This window comes from Magnolia sinica, chromosome 6, assembly GCF_029962835.1.
Source record: "Magnolia sinica isolate HGM2019 chromosome 6, MsV1, whole genome shotgun sequence".
Classification (NCBI taxonomy): Eukaryota; Viridiplantae; Streptophyta; class Magnoliopsida; order Magnoliales; family Magnoliaceae; genus Magnolia; species Magnolia sinica.
The window spans coordinates 89,124,006-89,140,931 of NC_080578.1; the positions used below are offsets into that span (position 1 = coordinate 89,124,006).

The following is a 16,926-nucleotide window of genomic DNA, read 5'->3' on the forward strand; positions in this document are numbered from 1 at the left end:
CCATGGTGCATGTACTGTACTCACAATGGAGTGGAATCTGTCTGATGCAGCTTGGACCATGCATGTGTGCCAACTCTATACATGTGGATGACCATGGATGCAGGTCCAAGAGTAGCATTCCTTCAGATAAAGTTGTCCAACGCCCCTAGTGAAGTACTCCCAAGTACAAAACCTACTGCAAGCACATGCATACACTCATAAAGGTAAAGGATTTATAGAACTTCACCTGATCCGAGATTTGTCAAAACCCCATATAAATAAATAAATTATTGCTTTGTATCTGTTCTTTCGCTAACGCTTCTAGGTCTCTTTAAGTAGACAATGGCTAAAGGACTAGCTTGACTTAAACTTCACCGATGACTCCCTTGTTTCCTCCTGCTTCCCTGTCAGTTTCAGCCTGCATTTTCAAAACAATAGGTTTATGATGCATCTAATATCCAGGATACTTCTAACCAGTTGGGAGTATCCAGCTTTGTGTGATGCCCAAAACTAAAAAGAAATAGGAAAAAAGAGAAAAAGAAAGAAAGGAAAAGAAAAGATTCACACAACCTGCATTTATTCAATAACATGAAACCCACATAAAAAAAAAAAAACCCTAATCATCAAACACCATCTCCATTTCATGTCAAACAAACACATTAGAACTTCATACGTGGGTGGTTACACTTCTACATATGTTTGTAGGAGGCAGGGTATATAACTGAAGGTGGTGGTTGTATCACCATCTGATGTGATCCCTGAGATGTAAATACTTACATTTAATAAAAACATGTAAAGGCTCTTTTACAATTAGAAGGGGGAAAAAAAAAGACTTTGCATATAAACAAAGACAGAAATTGAAAATACAAAGCACTAAATATAGATCAATCCCGCTTGAATTGCGACTAACTTGAAGAAGTCTAAAAGACACTGCATACAAACAAATACAATTTCTATTATTATCATTTTCTTCATTGACAATCCATCATACACCCTACAATGAACAATTATAAAGGATAATGGGGTTAGAATTCTCACAATCTCTGAAGAAGAGGAAGACCTAAGAAGTTAGCTGCGATAGGCCCAGTAAGATTGTTTGATAGGTCACTGCAAATTTGCTTAGCATAATCAATTCTTTTACCACAAAAAAGTCAATAAATCAATAATATTGTAATTTAATTGATATTCCTAAAAACAATGCTTTAAGGTGTCACTGTCTTGGGAGTGAAGTGATTAAATAGAGGTTATTGATATGGAAATCTGACCTTAGTGGTAAATTTTCTTCGAAATCATCTTGGAATATTTCATTCCTATCACCACCTTTCAAGTCGAGTGAGATAGACCTGGCACCCCTAACTCTTTATATTCCACCAATTCCCAAATCTCCTTATGCAAATGGTTGAGAATTTGAAATTGAGAAATCAATTGATGTAAACTGAAAATAATGGAATTCATTTGCAGTTTGGAGGAGAAATCAGATTTTCCGAATTCCTCACATGAGGGTTTATCCATGGATTTGAAGAATTCTAGAGATTTATCTGAGAACAAAAACAAAAATGGCAAGCCTAACATTTCTATAGAGAGAGAACAAGAAGATTAAAAGTAGGAAGAAGATTGAAACTCACCTAAAAGTTCTGATCTCTCTCTCTCTCTCTCTCTCTCTCTCTCTCTCTCTCTCGCTCTCTCTCCTATTCAATTTCCTGCCATTGCTTTTCTCTGTTATAGCCTATAGGCTATTTGAGTGGAGAATAACAATTTTCTTTTACAAAAGCAGCATTTCTACAAAAATAAAAAATCTCACTGACAAAGATCAAAGCTCCTGAAATCGCAACCATCGATTCTCTTGAGATTAATAGGAAAATACCCTGGAAATCATGAGAATAGACGAAAGGAGGAGAAGAAGAAAGTCGAGAAATGCAGCAAGATGCTTACCATGGCGATCTATGGGGCGTTCTGGGATCTGTAAGAGCTGGAGTATCCACCGCCGTGCCTCTTCAAAACATCACTGGGTCAGAATTCCACCAGATAATCTAAAATCTAGAAATATCCACTCAATACCTCAAATCTGATAATAAAAATAAAATAAAAAATAAAAACCCTAAAATCCTCTTCCAACACCTCTCTAACACCACTGATTTTTCCCAAATCTGTAGTGAAGTTGCTATATCATAGTCCATTCTACAGAGAGAATCCGGCGATTTCGCAGGAAGGGGGGACGAGGGGTGAGGGACGCGGATTGGCTTTCGTAGGAAGTTCCTGCACTGGAAACATAGGTGAGGCCCACCGTGATGTTTTTAAAAAAAATCCACCCTGTTCAACCGTTTTTTTGAACTCATTTTAAGGCATGAGGACAAAAATGAACCGGATCCAAAGATTGAACGTCCACAGTTGAAATATTCGTGGTGCCACAAAAGTTTTGAATCAAGGTAATATTTTTGTTTTCAGTTCATCCCAGTAGGAATGTCGTTATGAACGGTGTGGATGGCTTGTAAGCATCACTGTCAACCCACGTAGGTTTCAACGGTAGGAATTTCCCTACCCACCTTTTCCTTTAGTGAGGCCCACTTGAGTCTTGGATTTGGCTCTGTTTTGGTCTCAAATCCTAAAATGAGCTTACAAAACCGATGAACGGGGTAGATTCCTCACAAATATCACGGTGGCTCCGCCTAAGTTTCCAGCAACGTAACTTCATGCGAGAAGCTTTGGCAGGAAATACGCGTTCTGAGTAAACTATCAGGGGCTTTAATCCACTCCGTCCATCCATTTTAAAAGATAATTTTAGGGCCTTTTACCCAAAATGAAGCATTATCCATGCCGTCCATGGCATTTCTTTGTTTTCATTTCTAGCATGCTACACTAGGTGTGGATGGACCGGAATCCTTGCATCAATTGTTGTAGGAAGAACAGACAACACTCGAACTCTGTGGGGCCATCGTGATGTTTGTGTGAAATCGAACGGTGTAGATAAAACACATACATCTGGCTGGGTCCCAGAGAGTCCGGTCACCCCGGTCACCAGGCAATCCGTGTCCGGCTTCGCCAGCCACCCTCACCAGCTGTACGCACGACGAGGACTTGACTTGCGCTAACTGAGCCGTAAGTGGGGGACGCGGATTGGCTAGTCCCCCCACCAGTAGCTCCTGGGCTGGTGCTCGTAGCTGGCGCCTTTCCATTGGTGCGTCAGAGTAGGCCCCATCACAGCTATCGAGGTAAGTGAAATGACTATTGCAAACGGCGTTAACGGCCCGTTTCACCCGAGTACCTGCTCGAGATGAGAAAGCATCCGAATTCTCTCCCGCCTCTCCCTCTTTCGAGACCAAAAAAAACCCATTTCTCTCCCGCTCTCTCTCTCTCTCTCCCTTTCTCAAATCCAACAGAAACCACCATGTCTCTGTTGCATCTCACGGCGTGCTAACCCCGACGCATGAATCGGACCTCGAATCCAAAGCCTCTCACCATAGGAGCCTTCCATTGTCCGAGAGAAACCCAAACACTCCACATCAGGTCTGTCTAACTCTCTCTGTCTCTCTCTCTCTCTCTCTCTCTCTCTCTCAATCTTATTTGCAACAGCATGGGGATTTGGAGATTTATCATTTTCGAATGTGGATTTGGTCATTTTTCAGCTTTGTATGTCGATTTTTAGGATTTGGGGATTTTTCAACTTCGGAGGTAGATTTTAGAATTTGGGGATTTTCTAACCTGAATGTGGAAATTAATTTGGGGAATTTAGCATCTTCTTTGGGATGCCTAATCTAGACTTGGTAAGGAGCAAGGAGTCTGCAAGCACTGGGGATGCATGGTTCGACTTCACATTCATATTCGACGAATAATGGAGGGCTCTGCCGAACATAGATTACAATCTGTTTAGAGTCCAAATTCGTTGTTAGACTTGAATATGTTTGAAAAGTAGCCCACCCTTTTGGTGATGAAAAGCCAACTTTTCAAAGTTTTCTTATTGGTGCAGTTACTGAGAATGTCTTGAAAGCTGAAAATCTACTCAGCCGGATAATCTTAAAGTTTTTGCAATGTTTCCAGTTTATGATGTAGCAAGACGAGACACATTTACAAATCTTGCGGATATAAGGGCTAAGGAAATCGATCTCTACTCAACTAATCAAGATTGCATCAAGATGCTTGTTGGAAACAAAGTTGATAAGGTAATTCCAACGAAGGTTTACAACAACTATATCTCCATTCTCAGAGGACTTTTCAACACAGGGTGGCCTCAGAACTTCTATGCTGTAAATGTGGTTCAAGTGCACTTCCAATCACGGCCTTATTCTTTTGAATTATATATCATAAGATTTCCACAGTTTAAATACAAGATATGCATCTTGATGTTTAATTTTGCAGGAAAGTGGAAGGGATGTCATGAAGAAAGAGGGAATTGATTTTGCTCGGGAGTATGGATGTCTTTTCCTTGAATGTAGTGCAAAAACTCGAATTAATGTACAGCAGTGTTTTGAAGAGCTTGTTTTAAAGGTGCACACTCTGTCAACATTTATTTTTATTTTATTTCAGGATGATCATGTGGACATGGAAAAAGTTGCCCTTGGCATTTGTGATGAAAGAGTGGTCTGACGGATCGATTTCTGTCAGAAAAACCACATAAAACAGATAGCCCACTTGTTTCAACTCATAGTAGAAACCGAGTAGAAATGAGTGGAGTCCGTTATTTCAGGCCATTCAGCAGGAAATAGAGAGCCTAGTACTTGGCTTGTCATTACTGCAGCATATATATTAGTTTTTATTTATTCAATCAATCAATCATGTTCTTCTTTCTTGCAGCGAATTTTGGGTTAGACTGATTTTTAAGATCCAGGTGAGAATATGGTGACACATCTAATGGATGAGTGGACTGGATGAAAATTCTCCACTATGCAGCTATATGCTTAATTATGTTTGTTAGTTCCTTACTTAAATTCTCATATGTATGTGTGGAAGCTGCTTTAGTGCTGGATTTTTTTTTTTCTTTTTTGATATACATGATGGAAATATATTGGTTGGATCATCCAATCAGTCCTACCAAAAAAAAAAAAGTGTGATTTTGCACTGTGGGAATGAAAAGTTGGTAGTCCACATCAGTTGATTGTATGTCCTGAGGTTTCTAAAAGCTAGCATGGCATAGGCAGCTTCCCTATCCCTTTTGCATAAAAGATCCATCATCATAGTATGTAGAATGTACATGCCTGCTTGCATAATGCTACCACCAGTATGATTTTCTTGAACTGTAAACTCCGGGATGCAGGAAATTGTCTACTCCAATGGGAGAATTTTCATCTTCGCTCCCTGTCCAAGGCTCCTGTTGGCAAAAAGAAATTTGATTTGTTTTGTATACTTCCTTATCCAATCATTTTCATGATGGATTTCATTTTTTAAATTCCAGCACTTTTTGGAAGTATCTTTTCATGCAGTGTGATTTTTTTTTTTTCTTCTTGTTTGATAGATGATGAAATTAGGGGTGCACATTCAATTGGTTTTTTGCAGGAGTTGTAATTAGATTCTTCTCAGCATGTTCGCGCTGCTTCCTCCTAGGCTATTCTGAATCAACCAACAATCAGAGTTGTAGCTATAATAGCTGAAGGTTGTAAAGAAGCCTCCACCTACTCTAATGGAGAACACATAATCAAAAGTGAAAAATAAGCAAGAGGAGCCCAAAGCCAGTGAGATGAAAGCGGCTGGGGTTGGACTAAAAGTTAGTTGGAAATTTGGTCAAAATGCAGTTCTATAGGCCAATCTTTCTACACGAGAGCAGTAATGGTATGGCCTTTCTGATGATTTTATAGGCTAGAACATTGGTTTGCTATGTTCCACACGTGGATGGACTCTGACATGCTCCAAAAATCTACTCAGCTGGATAATCTTAAAGTTTTTATTCAGGAGAATCTCGACCAGAAGGTTTCACATGTAAACTCCTAGAAGCCAAATCTTGTTTTTTAGTATCTAAAACTTCCCTGCCATTATTTCAAATCACAGGTGATGGACCACAATTTGTGGGCTCGATGTTTGTAATCTAGATGTAAAATACCTCTGTTATGAGTGGTCTAGATGTTGCACAAGTTGATATTGGTTTGTGTACTGCAAATTGCCTCTTTAATCTCTCCTCATGCCAGTCAACCTAGCATTTCTCATCGATATTTTCAGAAATTGACCCTTTTTTTTTTTTTTTTTTTAAAAAATACAATTTAAGGAATTGCAGTGAGTTGTGAAAAACCATGGTGGATCTGTTCTTATTTGATGCTTGTTTTGGTCTTTTGGACATGCATGTATTGAATTTTTGTAACAAAAACATGATCTTTGCACTAACAATAACATGCTTTATAACTCGGCTATGGAACAAACTTTTTGGGAACAAAATTATTGGAACTTAGTTCTATGTTTTGGGAATAATAACTATTTGGCTCAACATTATAAATCCTACTCGGCCAGAAAAATCGAAACAAGGGAGCTTTACAAATCATTTTCCACCAGAAAGATTCGAAAAGAGAATCTAACTTCAGTGGTGAGATGACATGGCAAGATTTGATTGATAGGGTCGCATGCTTATAGATACCCAACAGTGTAAGGTCCACCGATCAAATCTTTCCACATCATCTCACCACCCAATTTAGGTATTACCTCAGAAAATATCTAATCCGTGACTACATGTATGAGACCATAGATGATGAAATTAGTTGAATGCCACACAACATGGATACCATTTGATATTGAATTCGGACCGTCAATAAATTTTTCATAACTGCTCATTTATTTTGTCCTTGTGTGGCCCAACATGTCTTTTTTGAAAATTTGTTTATGGGAACGCTGTTTGGAGCATTAATTCAATTTTGAGTTTGTTGTTTATTTCATGCAGGAACCTGCATCAGAGATACAGGACAAGATTTTATTTATGATTAATAATATTTCAGCTTCAAATATGGATGTGAAAGCAAAAGAATTTACTGATGTCCTGAAAGAGCAGTACTATCCATGGTTTGCTGAGTATATGGTGATATCTTATTAATAACCTTTTAGTTTCATCAGCTGATTTTTACTTTAGTGGGACATTATATTTGACAGAGCAAGCATTGAGCCAAATTTTCATGAGTTGTACTTGAAGTTCTTGGAGAAAGTTAATTCAAGAATGCTAAATAAGGAGATTGTTAAAGCTACTTATGAGAATTGCAAGGTGCCTTAGCAAAACTTTTTTGTTACCCCTGGTTGTCATTGTCACCATACACTTTTTCCAATCTCCCATAGACATGGACGAATGAGGTCCAGCCAGAGCTTCTACAAGGGATCTTCAAGTACTTGGAATGCAGTTTTGTCATCAGGAACGTCGAACAACAATTCAAATACACTGAGCTGCTTTCGACTCCTTTAAAAAACCAACCATCCACTCTTTTTTTCAACTTCCACAAAAAGAAGTGTGGCTGTAAGCACGCCAATGACTACTAAATATTTTTGAGGAAGACAGTTGCACAATAACTGAATAAAAATTTCTGCAACCAGCCATAAGGAGGTGGTGGTAGTGGTAGTGGTAGTGGTGGTGGTGGTGGTGTTGGGCCAATTCAACCCCTTCTTCTAAAAGTTGATCATATCAGATAAATGTGACAACACATTGCTCAATGTAATATTTTGGTAACATAGCCGATCATGCTTCCGGTTGTTTCGATTCTCATGTTTAAGCAGCCGCCTTGGCTTTAGACTTCTTTCCTTTCATCTCTGGCGCTGGGCTATTCTGGAAGGGAAGGAAGGCAGTACTCATGAAGGGTTGTAAAGGTGCCGGAATCTCAATGCCATCTTCCTTTTGGTAATTTTCAAGAATACAGCAAATGGTCCTTTCTATTGCTGTGAGGGTAGAGTTCAACAAATGACTGCCTGTTTTTTCTTTCTTTTGCGGAATATTGCGGAGTCCACCTGCTTTCATGAATTACTAGGAAGCTAATTTTGTAATTGTAATTGTAATTGATTGAATGAAGGATTGGAATTGAATGAAGGATTGTAATTAAACAAAGGATTGTAATTGAATGAATGAATGATTATGCAGGTGGTAATTGAATGAATGAATGATTATAATATTTTTTTTTTAAATGGAGAAATTAGCTACGGATTAAATCCGTAGCTATAATTTTCAGACCTAGACGTACGGTCATACTACAGACTAAAACCGTAGCTATAGAGCTATAGAGCAGTTTAAAAACTCAGGATAAGGATTTTGCAATTTTAGACTTTGGTTGCTAGTCTTTTATTTCTTTCATGGAAAGGTAGATGAGCACACTAGTTGAACTTTGTTAATATGGCATAAATCTATACAAGCCAAGGATCTCAGGAATCACTTGTTTGAATATGTACATTAATAAATAGGGCCGACAAAAGATACAGACTGTCAAATATGTTAGGCCTATTGTGGTTTGCACACACACAAAAATTCTCCAGATCAATGAAAATTCCAAACATGGTCCCATAATATAAGCTTAAGGAAGAGAGTGTAGCATATCAAAGGTGTTTTATATTTTATAGTGACTATCAAGGTTGATGTAGGGCATACTTGAATAAGGAATGCATTCCAATGTTCTTGCAAATTATGGTGAGCAGTTTGGCTCCTTTTATTCGGAGAACATACCCATAGCCTACATAACAATCCTGCTTACCTTCAAATAAATATCTGGGAAACTTACATATTTCAATGCGTTCATCATATTGACAAGGCTAAAGCAACAAAAAGGACTTGATTATTTGCCAACAACGCATTTACATTCAGTTACACATGCAATCCACATTCAACCTGTTAATCATTCAATTGCATATTCAATCCACATCTAAATCACATATTCAAAATCCAAATCCTGCCCATATTGATATATACCCATTCTTTCTTCTTCTTTTTCTAAAGGTGAAGCACACCACCCAAGATTATTGAGTGGAAATGCTCTATACAACTATTCAGGCGAACGCCAACAAAAAGGGCAGCAGTCACGCCTATCATTTAGAGCACTTGTACAAAAAAAAAAAAAAAAAAAAAAAAAAAAAAAAAACAAAACAAAACAAAAAACTATACAGGGCTTAAAAAATTAAAAAATTATAACAGACCCACAGAACAAGCCACCAATCTGGCACCCCAAAACTGATCTAAATCTTCAATGACACCCACCAACTACCATCCCTATAACCAGCTGCACACCACAATAAGACCACACCAAACCCACAACAGCCCAAGACAAAACGACCAGGGTAGCTCCTATTCAAAACTTGCACAACATCAGCCGCAGGACAACTGCAGGGAGCAAAAGAAGGCCACATTGATTTGAAAAGAACATGTTGCTTCTGCTGCTACATACAGGGGCTGTTGTTGAAAACCATATCATGTCCTACATGGAGAGCCATGAGGGCTACGACTGCTTCCAGCTATGAAGCTACATGCAGCTTAAAAACCCAAAAGTGCTGAAGAGCAATGTAATCCTCTCATACACATCTTGTACCATCATTTCAGACATGTAGAATTTACCTGCAACATTATCAACAAGAAAAAATCATAAGGTAAAAAGCATTCTATGCAAATAAAGTAGAAATGCAGTTACAAATTGGCAAAGTATAATGGATGATACATAAGCAGTTAGAATTTACTAAAACATTACATACATGAATATAGGTAATTCAAACTATGATGTCTCAATTAGATATATCATGAACAAAATATTACACTTCGTTCGTTATCCATAAATAAGATTTTTGAATGATTATTGGATGGCTAAAATGGAAAATATTGGAAGGTCTTATTGAAAAACAAGCATCGGCATTTTGTAATGTACAAATTTAACTTCATATTTTTTACGAAATTTAGGAACAAATTTTGACTTTCCAATGTTGACAAATTTGACGACAAAAGTCTTATGGAAGTTTTGACCCCACATGGTTGACAACTATGACAAATTTGACAACAAAGGTCTTATTACAAGGACATATATTACTAATTTTGACAATAAATTTGACTCCAAATTTATTGACAAAATTCCGACTCAATAACTTCAAGTGGCTTTTTGCTATTAGTAAGGCTAGCATAGTAGGTGGAAAAATGGGTGCTCACTAAAATCAGCTGAAATTTTGTAACTTGACAACCTATTTATATCATAGCTCACCTTCTAAATGGAGCGCCTTGATTATTTTTTTTGCAATAGTCCACCTAATGGATGCCTTGAACATTTGAATACCATTATGGGAGTTCCCACCAAAGAAGCCAAATCAACATCTCTTTTGATTTCCCATCTCAAAATTCCACATAAGTGGAGAAAACATGCTTGTGAAAATCAGATCCTTTCCACCTCAAAAAGTCCCATGAAGGATATGGATGGCGCATTGGTCCCTTCCTACCTTAATATCGCAAACTTTTGCACACAAAACACAAAATTTCTTCTTCTTTTTCTTTTGTTCTGTAAAGAGAAAAGAAAGTAAACAGATTCCATCAATCAAGTTGCAATCTTTTGGCTTTTGTAAGAAGAGTTAGAACATACACTCACCTTTGAGGAAAGAAAATCTATTTATTCAAATGTAGGTTGTGTTCTTCACACTGTGACGGTTGACTCTTATCACATGGTGCTGATGATAACTGCATACAGGGATTTCAAATTTCAATGAATAAGACGTCTCACTGTATTGAAAATTAAAAAGTTCATTCAATACTATGAATGATAGAGATTAACAGTTTTACTTGTTGAAATGCAATACTTCCTATAGATGTATCTTCACGTAAATGTGCCAATTGCAGGTTGCTTGAGGGAATTTGCTTGTACAAGTTTGTACTTGGTTGGTAAGCAACCAAAGGACCACTAATTGATCCACTAGGGCCGATCTTAGGTATTCCAAAACGACTCAGACTGGTACCAATTGAAGTCTAGCATAGCAAAAACACAATAATGTATTTCTTCCATAACCTAAAGCCCAATTTTCTTTTTCCTTAAATAGATTTTGAAACCACTTGTTATCCATTAAATTGTACTTCAAAATCATGTTATTCCATGCAGTTAGAAACTATTCCTCATACTCCTAATCATATATGCATCTATTAAAATCATGTTCGAAACTTGTTGAACCATTAAATACATGACTAAGGTGTTTGGCAACATTCTAGTAGATATGCCAAATACATGGGCGATGATATGTTCCTGACATCACTGAGGCTATTGTATTTTCCAGTGCAACATCTTCGTCGATAAGGGTTGTCATTGGTTATTTTCCAGACATGACACTTAAAAACATTTTAAACAACCACTAAAAAGATTTAATCATTTCATCGTATAACAAAGCCCCACCAAATATTATAGCTTGCTTATGATGATTCACCCCAATAAATGGGGTAAATGGTCATCCATAACTATTTATTTTGTACGTAGTATCGAAGCAAACCACATCTGCAAAAACACAATAGTCCATTATTGACATCATATCTGCCCAAAATATATTCATGACTCGATCATCTTCATCCACTTGTATTGCATAAAAAAGGATGGATTATCCACTTACATTTTTTTAGAGTATTATAGAACAGCCCTTACATCACCCCTTTCCATCGCATTCATTTGCTTTTTCTGTAAGTAATTTTTGTAGTCAATGGTTTAAAACCCAGATTCTCTTGACCTCCATATTGTCTACTAAAATATTCTATAGCCTCCCTGAGTTTTATTCCCGAGCCATCAGCATTATCTGCTTTATCTTTTTGAGCATCGGTCATGCCTCTGTGTGACCTTAACATGTGTACCTTTGTTGGTGTGATAGCTTCATGGTTATGCTCCGTAATAAACTTAGTCACACTATATTTTCCATTCATCTAAAGCTTAATTATCATGGATGCTAGGCAATTAGTTCTTGTAATCGGACGCCTAAACTTTGGAGGGTCACCTTGTTTTTTGTCACATTTTTTACATTCTTTAAAACAACAAAATCTTTTCTTAAGTATGGTGGTATCATCATCTGCTTTCTTCACCTATCCCCATCGAGCACTGAACCCTGTATTCTTAGCATACCGATTGTAAAACTGAAATGCACTCTCGTCAGAAGAAAACTCCATACCTAGTTCTGGCTCTTCATCTAAATTCTCATCTACATTGACCAATACATGTTGACTAGCTTCTTGGACATCTATTTGTTGGATTGCTATTTGAACATATATTTCGGTGTCAAAATCTAACCTTCGACGTGGCTCATCAAATGCTTGACTCTTCAATGAATTACCATCCATTTTACCAATCAACCTTCAAAGTAAAAAAGCATTCACCAAGCTTGAATTTGTAGATCATGCCCCGATTCATGTTCTTCCTTAATCATACTCTTCACTTTCCCCTTCCTGCACATTATAGAAAAACATAATTTATATTTGATTTTAACCCAACCCTTGAAAACAATAGCTCTGTAAGTTTTTAAAGCTATAACATATCAACTTCAGATTTCGTGTCATCCCTAATCCAAAGCCCAATTGGTGTTTTCATCTTCCAACAAAAAACGTAACAACTTACCTATTTCAAAAATGTTGAGGCTCTCCTTACTGGCCCACCATATGATGATTTAGACGATTCCAAAAGCTCACCCCATACATGGACCACTTGGGAAGGAATCTCAATGACCAAAGATGCTAACCATCCAAAAGAACTGCTCATATGAAATTCTGACATTTCTAACTGACCTCTGTATTGAGTCTCATGGACTGAGATAAAAGTTTTGCCATATGACCCACATACAGTGGGGAATTCTAAATGATTGAATTGTGGTAACAGGCAAGCCTCATCATTTTTATACCTGTTCATCTATCTATAGAGGGAGAAGACGGAGGGAGGGGAGGAAAAAGAAAAAGAAAAATGCAGCCTTCTCTTTCCCACCAACATGTCACATGTTTTGAACTCCTTCTTTACTCGAATTTCATGATAACATTATGCTCTCAAGCCCCAAAATCTGGGCTACTCATCAGGTAGGTGCTACCTTTTTTTTTTTTTTTTCAGACAAACAAATACTTCATTTCATCTAGGGAAGAGCACAAGGCGGTACAAAAGAGGGTTTCAGGTAGGTGCCACTTTGAACAACCCTCCAACAATCAATTTGAAAACAAAAATGGAAAAGAAAAAGGCAAAAAAGAAAAAAGAAAAAGAAGAAGAAGAAGAAGATGTTAAATTCCCCAAATTAATTTCCACATTCAGGTTGGAAAATCCCCAAATTCTAAAATCTACCTCCGAAGTTGAAAAATCCCCAAATCCTAAAAATCGACATACAAAGCTGAAAAATGACCAAATCCACATTCGAAAATGATAAATCTCCAAATCCCCATGCTGTTGCAAATAAGATTGAGAGAGAGAGAGAGAGAGAGAGAGAGAGAGAGAGAGAGAGAGACCTGATGTGGAGTGTTTGGGTTTCTCTCGGACAATGGAGGGCTCCTATGGTGAGAGGCTTTGGATTTAAGGTCCGATTCATGCATCGGGGTTCGCACGCCGTGAGATGCAACAGAGAAATGGCAGTTTCTGTTGGATTTGAGAAAGGGAGAGAGAGAGAGAGAGCAGGAGAGATGGGTTTTTGTTGGACTTGAGAGAGGGAGAGGCGGGAGAGAATTCGGATGCTTTCTCATCTCGAGCAGGTACTCGGGTGAAATGGGCCCTAACGCCGTTTGTAATGGTCATTTCACTTACCTCGATAGCCGTGATGAGACCTACTTGACGCACCAATGGTAAGTCGCCAGCTACGAGCACCAGCCCAGGAGCTATTGGTGGGGGGACTAGCCAATCCGCGTCCCTAACTTTCAGCCCAAGTGGCAACCTGTTCCGATTGCCTACCGATGGACAAACCGGCGATCTCAGTCAACATACAGGCTGTGTTTACTCCGCCGATGTGGATGGGGAGGTTGACATCACCAAGTTTTGTGGGTCCCTCCATGCAGTATGAATTATATCCAAACCGTCCATCCACTTTGTAACCTCTTCGTAAGGCTTGACTCATAAAATAAAACAGATTAAAAAATCAAGTGTACCACATCGTAAAAAAACAAATGGGGGATTGAACGCTTATCATTGAAACCCTTTTGGAGGTTATAGAAATTTTGGGTCAATATGACATTTGTATTTTTTCTTCATCCAAGTCTTTGTGACCTTACGAACAGATTGGATGGAACGAAAACGTTACAGTGGGCCCTACGAATGTTTTAACGGTGAGAATCATTGTACCCACTATTATCTGTGGTGTGGTCCATTTAATCTTTGGATATTACTCATTTTTGGAACAAAGATCTAAAATGATCTCCCCAAATGTATCAACAGTGTAGATATGATAAATACATCATCGTGGACCATGTAACTTTGATCTCTTTGAACCGTATAACTTGAAGCCCGAGGAGCGCTGCACTCATCTTCGCACGACACGTACCCACAGCAGCTGGATTGGTGGTGTGTGGTACACGGACGCGGATTAGCTATCGACGGGTTGAGTAGCGAGACTACAGGTGACGTTACCAAGTTCTGTGGGCCCCACCCTGATGTATGTTTCGTATCCACGCCGTAGATCCACGTGGAGAGATCACTTTAGGGTAAGATCTAAAGAATGAGTCACACCCAAAGCTCTAGTGGACCCCACCACATAAAATAGTGGGGAGAGTAACGCCACCGTTAAAAACTTCTAAAGGCCACAGAAGTTTTCGGTCAAGCTAATATTTATGTTTTCCCTTATTTAATGTCTTAAGAAGGTTTCAACTGTGGGTATCAATCTTCCCTCTGTTTTCTGTGGTAGGGTCCACTAAAGCTTTGGATCTGTCTCATTCTTTGTCTCATGCCTTAGAATTATATCTCCAAATGGATGGACGTTGTGGATGCAACATATACATCATATTGGGTCCATAGAACCTTGTAACGACACTACAGTAGCCAATCTGCTACTAACCAGTCAGTATCTAATCCGCTTTGGTACACCAGCTTCCGGCTTAGCTAGCTAGTGGTCGGTGCTCCATGGGCCCCACCATAATGTATGTGTTTTATCCACGCCGTGCATCCATTTTTCAAGATCATTTTAGGGCTTAGACCCCAAAAATGAGACAGCTCTAAATCTCAGTGGCACCACATAATAGGAAAGCAGTGGTAATTGAATATCCACCGTTAACAACATCACAATTTTACTAACAGATAATTGTGATTTGCTGATGGTTTTTGGCCATCAGTATCCCCGTGGCTTTGGTCATTTTTTTGGTAGTGCTTTCTTCACTCGAATGGCTCTGATTTCGGCTTTTCTAAGTCTCTTTGTCGCTGAAGCATGGAAGAATTTTGTATTCCTATCTCCTTCATCCATTTAGGAATTTCTAGTGCTTTCAAAATATTTCCTCCATGAGTTCCATCTGGGATAGATTTTGCCTTGCGTCAAGGAGGAGATGATTCAGATCTTCCTCGGTCTAGTCTTGCATCCTCTCCTCCAGGCCAATTAGAGAGTCTTCCGCTTGCTTAACTTTTTAGAAAATATTACCAAAGATGTCCTTGTTCTAAGCTTTGAGAGCTTGTTTTACTTTTCTCAACTTAAGCTGAACATTTATCATTGGCTGGGATGCTTCATCAACATGCTAGGCCTCCTTCAACCCCCTAATTGAAGGATTCATACATCCTTTGAAATCTGAAAGGAGACATCAAAGTTGGAGAAGGAATTGGGAAAGATAACACCAATGGGGCATGATCTGAGCTAACTCTAGGCTGGATTTCCACCCAAAAAGTTGGGAAGCTGTTAATCCATTCTGTATTAATCAGCACCCTATCCAGTCTGGCCCAGCTGCAAGTGTTACCAGCGTGGTTGTTGCTACAAGTGATCTTGTTGCCTTGGAATCCTGCATCTAGCAGCCCCAACGCATTAATAGCTTCAACGAATTTAGCTAAGCTGGCCATGTCCGGTATTCTGCTCCCCCTTCTTTCAGCAGCTGAAGTGACAGCATTGAAGTTGCCTCCCACCGCCCACGGAAGAGTTGTTGATTTGGATAGACGTACTGGTGAATTCTTCCCAGAGCGATTTGCACAGAATTCTACCACATTTCGCATAGACAATGGATAGAATGATTGGGGTTGATAAAATCTGCAAGTTAATGGTAAGAGATAACATCTGGTTAGACATGGAATGAACAGAAATATTGTTTATATTTTTGTAAAATACCCAGATTTTTCCCCCCACTGCACCATTGGAGCATGATGAGTGATAGCCCAACTTAAGATCGGTTCTGAGCCTCTTTTCTTCTATCTACATTAGTTCGAGGATGGCTAGAATCCATGGATTGAAATTCCTAATAATCCTTTTGGTCGTTCTCAATGTTGGGGAATTTCCCACACCACGGGCATTCCAAATAAGGACCTTATCCATCATTTGCACAAACCTCAGTCTCAGCCCTTCTTCTCAATCTATGGAGTTTGCCGTACTAGTCCCCTCCTTCTACTGGAAAAAATTTCTTGCGGAGCATTACCTTCCTACGTGCCTTCTTTGGGATCTCTGGTTGTGTTGTTTCTGCTTCTTCATGTAGAGTAGCTGGGTCAGTTGTTGCTCCCATCTGCTGAGTCTTGTTGCTCCGAGTTGTTGGTGAGATCTGCCTTTAAACTCTCTCTTGAAGTTCATCTTCCATGCTAGTGCTAGAGTCATAATTCTTCTCCCCTTCTAAAAGAGCTCTTGGATGAATGAGGTTCTCATCTTGATTCTGCGTAGCTCTTTCATGATAGAAGAAAGGAGATAAATCGACTTTTAGATTCATCCTTCCTCCATCTTCCTTTCTCTCTAGACATTTTCTATGCCTTAGATCCAGCAAGGAAGGGACAAAGCCTTCATCAGAGCTATATGGAGAAGTACAAAAGCTTTTTTGGCAAAAATCTGGTGGTCGAAGAGGTGAGCATCCTGCCGATCTTGATTTGAATTTGTATTGACTAATCTTTGCAGCTGCTTTTGGTAGGTATATTGATGATGTTCCCGTCTTCTCTTTCCCTC

The 16,926-nt window shown here is 38.8% G+C and overlaps 1 protein-coding gene and 1 long non-coding RNA gene across 2 annotated transcripts; one reads left to right on the forward strand and one right to left on the reverse strand.

Moving 5' to 3' along the window:
• Positions 1 to 3,083: 3,083 nt before the first annotated feature.
• LOC131249040 (uncharacterized) lies at positions 3,084 to 13,384 on the reverse strand. The gene is made up of 3 exons (XR_009172655.1): positions 13,334 to 13,384; positions 13,173 to 13,218; positions 3,084 to 3,124 (listed from the first exon to the last, which is right to left on the reverse strand). It is a non-coding gene; the product is annotated as an uncharacterized LOC131249040 (long non-coding RNA).
• LOC131249039 (ras-related protein RABC1-like) lies at positions 3,373 to 6,997 on the forward strand. The gene is made up of 4 exons (XM_058249602.1): positions 3,373 to 3,483; positions 4,015 to 4,136; positions 4,333 to 4,461; positions 6,833 to 6,997. Exons 2-4 carry the CDS (start codon positions 4,110 to 4,112, stop codon positions 6,980 to 6,982), a joined length of 306 nt encoding a protein of 101 aa, XP_058105585.1. The 5' UTR covers positions 3,373 to 3,483; positions 4,015 to 4,109; the 3' UTR covers positions 6,983 to 6,997.
• Positions 13,385 to 16,926: the final 3,542 nt, after the last annotated feature.

Coding starts and splice junctions, on each gene's coding strand:
- LOC131249039 (XM_058249602.1), top strand. CDS start 4,110: ATGCTTGTTGGAAACAAAGTTGATAAG. Junction 4,137..4,332: donor TTGGAAACAAAGTTGATAAG/GTAATTCCAACG, acceptor TTAATTTTGCAG/GAAAGTGGAAGGGATGTCAT. Junction 4,462..6,832: donor TTGAAGAGCTTGTTTTAAAG/GTGCACACTCTG, acceptor TATTTCATGCAG/GAACCTGCATCAGAGATACA.